Source organism: Penicillium pulvis, assembly GCF_028828015.1.
Source record: "Penicillium pulvis strain IBT 33274 chromosome Unknown contig_23_segment0_segment0, whole genome shotgun sequence".
Lineage (NCBI taxonomy): Eukaryota > Fungi > Ascomycota > Eurotiomycetes > Eurotiales > Aspergillaceae > Penicillium > Penicillium pulvis.
Window position 1 is genome coordinate 3411379 of NW_026643075.1, and position 10044 is coordinate 3421422.

The 10044-nt window shown below is 46.4% G+C and overlaps 2 protein-coding genes across 2 annotated transcripts; both read left to right on the forward strand.

The window, feature by feature from the left end:
• Positions 1-912: 912 nt before the first annotated feature.
• On the forward strand, positions 913-3385 carry N7503_005561 (uncharacterized protein; the record flags this gene model as incomplete). Its single annotated transcript, XM_057065108.1, has 7 exons — positions 913-2141; positions 2189-2564; positions 2617-2898; positions 2945-3004; positions 3052-3081; positions 3136-3252; positions 3302-3385. The coding sequence occupies 7 exons, from the start codon at positions 913-915 to the stop codon at positions 3383-3385; spliced, it is 2178 nt and encodes a 725-aa protein (XP_056922851.1).
• Positions 3386-8074: 4689 nt separating this feature from the next.
• Positions 8075-8704, forward strand: N7503_005562 (uncharacterized protein; the record flags this gene model as incomplete). The annotated part of the gene is made up of 1 exon (XM_057065109.1): positions 8075-8704. The coding sequence occupies one exon, from the start codon at positions 8075-8077 to the stop codon at positions 8702-8704; it is 630 nt and encodes a 209-aa protein (XP_056922852.1).
• Between the last annotated feature and the right edge of the window lie 1340 nt (positions 8705-10044).

Consider the following 10044-nt stretch of genomic DNA (forward strand, 5'->3'; position numbering starts at 1 on the left):
GTACCAACGAGGGTATCTATACATATGACCTCACAGATCTAAAAAATACCACGTCCACCATCAAAAAGGTTCAATCTACTACTTAGTGCCGCCCGTTATTGCCTTCCATATCTAGACACAGAGACACTCTTTGAAACCCTAATTACACGTGGTACACTAAAGCCTAAGACGGCTACTTCCGTATTTAAGGATTTGTTCCAGGATTGCATAGTAACACACATGAAAGTATTAAACTTCATATTTATATACTATTACATGTCCATGAATAACCCCATGTTCAAAAATAACCCACCTCAACCCCCAACACGCCAGAGGGTTAATCATTCTCACTCTTCCCAACCTAGCAACTACAGTCACCCAAACCACTTACAACATCAAATTTGTTCCTTAGGTTCTCTATTACTTATAAAGCTGACATGCTATCGCTGAGGATAGTTACGGATTTGACCCGCGTGTCCATTGATCTCCGTTGTTAGACGGCGATCTTATTAATAAGGGTGATCGGGAACGTACAGCAGTTTTCGAACTCAGTTTAACCTCACACCCCTTTGACGTGATTCCCGGGAAATAACTCCTAAATACGCAAGTCTAATTAGATTTTTCTCTACATATTTACATCTAGCCCGCTTTCTACAATATTTTATGTACTATGTCTTATAATACGTGGGCAGTACCGTATGTGACATATATTTTACATGAAAGTAGCTTACAAATGCTAACTCTAGATCCCTGTTGAGCCAACCAAATTCAATACCCCATAAGGCGACCTGCATGAGGGAATCGGGTATAAACGCATGGTATAGTTATTGGTGCCTAACGAAATACTAATATCCTCCTGACTCGCTCATCGAGGCTTCTTACATTCACTCCACGTTCTACTTGATGTGCAATTTTCCCCAGCCGCCCGAAAATATGGATCTTCGATATGATGATGATGAAGGTATATATAACAAAAAGACTATTAAGATACTAGAACGTACTCCTGAAGACCAATGGAAAGAGTACCGTGATACCTGGGGTCAAACGTTATTACACTATGCCGCAAGATCAGGGGCCGAAGATAAATTTGCATCGGAGTACGGCGATGTGTACAACTCTAAGTGGGAAGATCTCTTGCGGAAATTCAAGGGCCATGATGCTATCAGAGCCCGCGATAAAGAGGGCCGCTCAGCGCTCTCTTGGGCTGCAGGGACTGAAAACCTTGTTGCCATAAGAATGTTACTCCGCCCTCCGAGTACAACCCGCAATATTCCCAAGGCGAGAATGCCTAATATTGGGCGGACTTTATATCACAAGGGCCGAGAAGTATACAAGAATGATTTGGATAACGAAGGTCAAATGCCATTATTCCACCTTCTGCTTCACCGAAACCGCGGTCCTCGGAATCGCCTTGAATCTCCCCAAGATGGGCATCTTTCCATCCCTGGCCGAAGAGGTTCTTTGGCTCCTATAAAGGACCTAATATGGAACCTGGACACCTGGAGAGGCAGAAGGGATTCACCGTTCTCCACAGACGCCCCAGAATATCACCTACGATCGTCATGGCAACCCGATTATTTTGACAAAGATTACCTGAATGGAAAAGGTCGCGACGGCCGCTCATTACTCTCACACGCAGTGGGACAAGGGGACTTTGACTTCGTTCGTACTCTGCTCGAGGTTGAAGGGATTGATGTACAATTGGCGGACAACGATGGAACCACTCCGCTGATGCATGCCATTCAAAGGAGAGATAAGAATATATCGATTCTGCTGAGCTCGTACCCTCTACAGGACCTTCCTCACACTTTGATCGGCCCGAAATTTGATTCAGTCATTGAGAATTTGAAATGGGCTTTTCAAATAGGTCTTATCAAGGATCAAACTAGTGGCGAAGCTGTGCTCCAGCATGCGCTAAACTTGAAGCATCTCACTGCTGCCAAAGCAACCCTCAAACTTGGTGTATCACCACGAAAGGTTTTTAAATACAGAAGTGATTGGTTTGAGCTCATAAAACATAGTGCGACGCAGCCAACATATCTCATTGTGACAGAAACAGTAATTCAGGAAAAGTTAACGCAGGTAAAGATGGAATATAGTCTTGATTTTCCGGATGATGATGATGATGATGATGGAAAGACGAACCCCAATCGATTACTTTAGTAAGTTGTTTTATCCTGTTTCTGTACGCCCTGCTGATAGCACGTAGTATTTATCGGAGCTTCAAGCACTTTGATATTACGGAACATTCGAGCAAGCAATATGCCAACCACAGCGTCATTTTCAAAACGAACGAGCAAGAATTGGTATCCCATATCGACCTGACTTTTCCGGATCCGAAAAAATTCTTCGACACCGAAAAACAGTCTTGGCTTGGTCGTGGCCAGATCCAAAATAAGCAAAGCGAAAGTAATAAGGGCATTAGATGGACTAGAAATGGAAAGGGACAGGCCTTCTACCATTCCATCCTGCAATCTGGAAAAATACCCGAAGACGGAAACAGGTTCATATCGGATCTAATGGCTGATCTGCAAGTGGAATGGGATCGGATTATTGATACAGCAGAGGATCGAATCAACAAATCAGTGAGTTCAGTAATGATCTTAACTACACAACGCTTATAACGCGGATGGATAGTTCACACCAAATATAGAAAGACGACGCCTACTCGAATACCTTGCTACCGAGGGCAAGTATCTGGCCACGCTCCGGCAGTCATTGTATCAGCATACGAAATCTACCTCTGACTTAGTCAAGGATTATAACGATAAGATTCGGAATTTAAACGACGTATCTAAAAGATTTTTCGGCGAGGAGCAGCATCACAGAGATGTGGAGAACGAATGCCAAAATTTCGAAAAAGGAACAAACATTCGGCTTCAGCAACAAGAGCAAACACTCCGTGATGCGCGTCAAATGGTGAGTACTGAAAGAATACAAATAAACCATCTCTGACACGGACTAGGAGATCGCGCAGATATCAATTGCGGAAACCATGTTTCTGAAGAGACTTAGCCTAATTACAGTAAGTAGCCTATCCAAATCTACACTACATACTAATGTTTGCTATAGTTTATTTATCTGCCTTTGATGTTTACTGCAGTACGGTTTCACCCAAGCGTTATTCCACATTCAGGTTTAAGCTGACTGTACAAGAGCATATTTGGAATGAATGTGAATGCTTTACAGAGCAACCCTGACTGGCGGTGGTTTGTTCTATTTGGGCTCGGCTCACTTGCTTTGACATACGGACTCTGGAAGATTTCTGAAGGGGTTAGTCTGGCACTCTGACTAATGCGATGCCCAAGCTGATAACTCCCAGGATTTTGAAATATACACTTCGTTGTGCGATAAATTTGGAAGGTTACGAAGCCAGCGTTCTGCGAAGAACGATGATATATCTTGACTCGTATGTAGAAGAATTTCGTTGTCAAATACAGACTATTGGGAAAATCGAGTGCTTGAAATAACATTCAGTCAAAGCCCTTGCATTTAGGATTTAATTTCAGGGAATCAAGTCCAATGAGGGTTGAGGTCAAACCTTGGAACGGATTCAGAAAACCGCTGTACTACAGTATTACATGTTGATTACAATACGTCCTTGTAAGGGCTTATAGATATTACCAGCATGATTTTGCCTGTATATAACCAGTCTAGGGTTAATAAGCATCATCGCTACAAATGCTATTAGCCATCGTTAAAGTAGGAGAGGGAAGCCTAAGCAGATTGAACCGGAAGCGATTAGCAAACATCTCTAGCGTCCAATAAGATCCGTAAGGATGGCATGATGACAGTAGCGGAGATTACAAATAAGCCTTACTATCGATCGAGCCTTACACAGCAACCTGATCCCGGGCAGACACGCAGAAAAGCACCAGGTGCTCTGCAGTAATGAAACCGCAAGATACAAAGAAGATGATTGCCAGATTGCCCATTCAACGACTGTTCTGTTTGCATGGTTTGCATGGAATCTTCCAGCCTGGAAAGTCAGGAGTAAATAACTATATAGTTCATACTTGTATTTTGGAATTAAGGTATATATTACTTGGTCAGCTACAAAACGGATTGATTACATACTACCCATATCTGGATTAGCGGATCACATGATTAGGGTTTGAAACAGCTTCTCTATGTATTCGACATGGAAGGCGAAAGCGGTCGGCACTGTATAAGTGATAATATTTAAAATAGTACCTACAGTATTCTTGCAACACAGAAATTCTACAATGATAATCCCTACGATAGCATCATCATGCCGAGTCGGATATTATGGTCAATTATGTACACTGTCTAGTCTACATTATTATATTCCGTACACCTAAAACGACTATCCTGATAGCATCAATTGCATCGCCTAGACGTGCAGGAGCGCGGATGCGTCTGACCGGTGCAAATATAAATCCAAAGGCGCCCGGGAGAGAAGCCGGCCAATTGAGCAGATACACAAAACGCCCAATGATCGATCCCAAAGGAAATTTGAAGAACATCAACGAAGACGCACCGTCCGCTCTAATGCCAACGCTTCTCTGCGACAAGCCGATATACAAAAGACTGCACAGGCTATCAGGGTCCGCACATGCCTCGCGGATTGATGCGGTGTCGAAGTGTTCGGGAAGACGGTAAAGATTTCCTCCAATTACTGATTCGAATTAATTATAGGCTGGGGCTAGACTGGTTTGGACTTTTGATTCTGGTTTGTGTTGTGTTAGAATACGCGGCCGTTGGTCGCGATGCATATTACCCGGCGACTGACACACCCACAGACCCCCTCTCACCAAATTAATCCTCTTCCCGAATGGTGTTCAAGGCCACCTTACTGGTGGCATTGAGGAAAGCAACAGCAACACTCCAGATATCCAATGAAATGCTAATCCCCGCCTTCCCGACCCTCTCACGACCGTGATCGAGGGGGTAAACAGAAAGAGAGAGGTCTGAGGTCAGCTCCCTGCTACAGTGGCATCCCCTTGCTATGGAATGAGTCAGGAGGCGGCGCTGACTAGCTGATCGAGAGTATGATATCATTATCTTATTCGTGCTCCGGTCGGATTTTGACTTTTGGCTTTGACTTCTCCCCGCGACACGTCTCAGATACGCGGTGAAGAGACGCGACTCAAGGGCCCCGTCGATCGCTGCAAGCCGGGCTCGCGGATGAGCCTTCCCGGTGCGGATTTGTGTTACTCACACTGCGAAATGCACAGTAACGGTAAGCTCTGATTGATTGCTCTGTTTTCCTGCAGCCTCCCTTGTCACATTCTCCAGAGTGGGGCGCATGCACATCTGGTACCCGAGCGCAAACTGTGGCCCCATGGGGGAAAGCTGCTTCCCATGGTTCGGAGTGGAGGAGGCGTATCCGCAAATCTGTACGTCCGGATGTAGTTGAGGATGGTCTGCAGGCTTCAACTTTTAGAGTCCTTGTTCCATTTGCAGATCGCACAGACCGAGCTTCGTGCATGTGTGGCGACTTGGAGAAATCGTGGCTGCTGCTGATCGGATGGCGGTGAGTTGGGTCTAGACACTGTCGATCTTCAATGTACTCGATACTCAGAGACGGTCAATTCATCAATGGAAATGGGAGGCGGGGAAAGGATTCTGGAGGCTTGAATCTCTACTGACTCTGTCGGGACCTCCTTTGTTTTATTGGAATCCTCGCTGTGACGTAGCGACCGAATACCTTGCTTCTCGATTCCGATCAGATATCTTGCATATGAGATGCAGATAAAGCTGCAGGGAAATCCCGGAATGATTTTGGTGAACCAGGTAGGTGGGAGACTCATGTAGGTGGACGAATCAAGCCGATTAAGATCTAGCGTGTTCTTATTTGCTGGAAGATTGATTGTTAGCGACAGTAGCCTCTCCTATAGCTCTAATTGATCTAACGCCTTCTCCCCCCACATACTGCAAGCTCCTGCTGAAGAAAAATTCCAAGAAAATTGTAAGCACATCATGGCGAGACTCCACTATCAATCTCGAAATCATTCAGGAGGTCCAGCCCCATTCCTTTGCTGCCCGAGGTCCACTTCGGGTACTTGTATCCACTATAGAGTAGTCTACCAACAGCTTGGTAGCAATAGTAATTCAGAACCGAGGGAATGGGACAGGGGAAGACCACGATCCTGCGATTTTTTTGGGCCGCGGCCCGCGCCAGGTCTATCCGATGATCGGCTTCATAACAAAGATACCGAGGAACCTGTCAAATCCATGAGATGAAATGTCAACTGTCTGAGGTCAGTGGCTGTCGCACATTGAAGGCGCTTTTTGGTGTTGAGTGCTTTCCGGTTCCCCGACGGGCCGATGCACGTCTGAAATAAATGGATGGAGTGCATGACGCATGGGATGTGTAGAGCTATAGGAGCTGGAGACGGGAGCTTCCGCATCGAGCCGTGAACGGTCTGAAATTCCAACCTCCCGAGGAGGAAGGAGGAAATGGATGTATCTTATGAAGATGAAGATCATAGACCCGAATAAGGGGCTCAGAACGATGGTGTCGCCGGGGAACGCAGGAAGGCGGATGAAGGCCCCACTTAGCGTCGGGGAAGCGCTATTTGGCCCGTAACACGCTAAGCCGTTCCAATTCGTAGGTTCCCGGGTCCGTAACGAAATAGACAAAGCAGAAAAGGAAACGGACATCAAATGCAGTGGAAGCATGAGTTAATCTATATCAGATCCAGGATATGCGATGATATGCGACCCTAAAAAGAAAGAAAGACGATGTGATGGATGAGCGGAGTTATTCTTTGTTGATTTGGACCGACCATCTAGACCGATGAAACAAAGAACAGGGGCGATCCACGGGGAAAATGGGGCTCCACTGATTCGTGCAAAAATGAATTCTCCACCCAGAGAGTGTTCTACACCTTCCACGATCCTCGTCGCGCCGAGGTTCCGCTTAATTGAAAGTTCAGTTACTCCGTGAGTCCGCGTAGTGCCTTAGATCGGTAAAAAGCCGAAATTGTCAAAGGGATCATACATTTCTTTCAAACAGACCCCTCGATGAGATTGAGAATAGTTTGTCCTTTGGAAGGATTCAATAAATAAATAATTAATTAATATACTAATAAAGACAAAGGACTGCTATGCATTTACCCGGCTTAACGCTCTCCCGAGCGGAGTAGACGGGGCGAGAACCGTTCCAAGTCCAATTTTCAGCGGAACCGTTGCTGTAGAGCCTAATCACTCCATAATCTCCACCAAAGGCTAGACAATAGTGGACACACGGGAGAACTCGTAGGGGATCCTTGATTCTTTCAAAATGAAAACAAATTCCACAAAGCACATCTGCTTCTTTTGCAAACCGAACCTATCTATTCATTCCAAATCTCCCCAATATTCGGTGTTGACGTGTTGTATCTCGACGTATTCACCGCCAAACGCCTTTTTTGTTATCAAACAAGCCTGAGGTTGGGTATTTCCCTGTTCTTGGGTGACTTGTCTGCAAAGTATCTTTTTGCTTCACTTGTCCAAAGCTGCATCTCATTCAGCGGTGAAATCCGGCCGATTTTCATTGGAAGATTTCCATCGCAACGCCCATACACCGCACAATCTGATTTTCATCGGACCAGATCCCCCGCTGCAGCCGGTTGGGCAGCCCTTTCGGGGAACACATTACTGTCGCAAGGGGCGGATCCTTTTGGGATATCTTTTCTAAGACCTTGTGAGGCTTGGAAAACAAACAAAAAAAAATTACAAAGAGACCATTCGTCTTCGATGCTTTGTATACCCGATCACGGAGCTCGATTCGACTGGGGCGGTAGTCAAAAATACTTGACAAGTTCGATTTGCTGATCGCTGATTTCTGATTGATCTGCTGCACGGAAGCCGGTCACTCCCTTTTTGGGCCAAAATTCCTTTTGTGGACTTTTCGCCCTATTTTTTCTTATTTTCTTATTTTATTTTGTCTTAGTCGGGACTGCAAGGGTGCGGGAGTCTAGAAGCCTTTCCCCGGCTTTGATATCTATCGCCCACACACCGTCTTCTTAAACACGGCCTGGGCCTCCCTGATTCACCCTCACTATATCTTCTCCACTTCCCTCACTTTCACTTTCCTCTCTCCTCTCTCCACACCTTTTCAACTCTATCAGGATCATATTCACACACCATGATTCCTATTCAGTCGCGGATACGCGATATGGCTCTTGCCAAAGCCCCCGTCGTCGCTCCTGTTGCAAGCACAGATCCTGCTCAGGTTAGCTTCAGTTGGAGTGGCAGTTCTTTTGAATGCTCGCCTCTCTCCAACCCATCAGCTCCTCCTCCTACGCCTACCGACTCTCTATACGATATCAACCCACGCAAATCCTCTTTCTCAAGTGAATATGGCATGGGCGCCGCATGCGCCTTCCCCTCATGGCCAAACCGTGCTTCACTATCAAGTGCCGACTCATGCGACCTTTTTGTGAACAACGCCTACCTTTCCGATGAAGACTTGCTATGGATGCCAGAAAACCCCATCCCAGAGGAGGAACCTGCACCCAAGCACACACATATGGTCTCGTCGGTGACCATGGAGCAACAACTCGAGCGCATGCGAGCCATCGCCGAGCAAGAGGATCGCGCCCGATTCCTGGCAAAGGTAGATGCCCATGCACGAGCAACCCAAGCGCTACGACAGCCAAAGACAGTTGCGACCGATCGCAGCCCAATTTCATCAGTTACACCAAAGAACAAGAAGCGTCGGGCTGTTCCCCTCAAGCGACGCGCCCACTCATCAAGCAAAGTACCAACCGTTTAAGCTCACCATCTGAGTGCAGCGCGGGCGCGCACTGAGTTCAACCTACACTTCACTTCTGCTATTGCTACGCAACAGCCTGTCTTACCTTCCATCCTTTCACCTGGCCATTACTTCCACCCCCACTACCCCTCCGACCCTTCGGCCTAGATCCGTGTGTTTGTCAACCACCCGTGATACCCGGCCCCAACGAATCAGATGATGAGGTCCAATCATCTGCAAAGGCAACAGTCTTCGCCCCGAGCTCACAGGGTCGATCTGACGGCGCGCTGGCCCCTCGGGCCGTTTCAGTTTGGCGCAATAGCAACGCCAAAAATCAACAACGCGCGCCTTATCGCAGATCTCCGCACCTCCCCGCGCTTACCTAATTATTCGCTGTCGGCGCTTCCAGAAATACCCCCACACCGCTGGTTGAGCCTTGACTCATTTTTTCTTCCTTCCCTCCGATCATCCTCGGAAGTTGCATTTTTGATTTTACTTTTGTTGCCTGGTCTTCTGGCCGTCGCATTCCGAAGCGGACCCGGTGTTTTTTTTTTTTCATTTTCATTTTTTTCATTTGCCGTTCTCTAGCGTGTGATTTTTTGCTCAGATACCCCCGCCAAATACCCCGTCGTGTACCATCCCTATTCATTTTCGCCCCGATATCGCCGATTATATCTGGATTTTATTGTTTTTGATTTATTATCCCGATCGCGCGCCCTGCGCTATCTGTGATCATCCAAGCCATGCGCGGACGCCACGCGCCACCGTCACATCATTTGCAGCCTACCTAGTGTCGGTGAAGAACTGTGATCTGGCCGTGGTCCCTCGTTGGGCACGCAACATTAGTTAGTACTTAGGTAGCTTAGCTCTAGCTTTTTCAAACTAAACCATTTATTATCAAATATTTTCTCTTCCTTGTTCTAGATGCCAACGTAGCATACCTGTACAGTGAAGGTCGGAAATCATTTCCACCGCACATACCTCGTTTCCCACTCGATATTATGTGTTCGGAGGGGAAGTATTATCAACCTCACTATACAAAGACAATGTATCTATACTTTTACATAAAAACAACCTTTCCACGTCAACGTCTCCTCGTGCTTGTACTTGTGCTTCGCCCCGTCCTAGTATGAGGCCCAACCTAACGGGCCGCCCCATCTATGAAGGCTGTGACTCGCATCTGACAGCCCTGCAAACAAAAAGCAACGGTGAGATTGTGACATTACAATATTAGATCAGGGGCCATCCCACCCGTGGGGCCGACATTTTACATTATAAATCCAATAATGAGGATACAACCTTCCCATCAGCATAAAACAAATGCAACATTCATGTAAAACATCCATATTTCTCTATTGTTG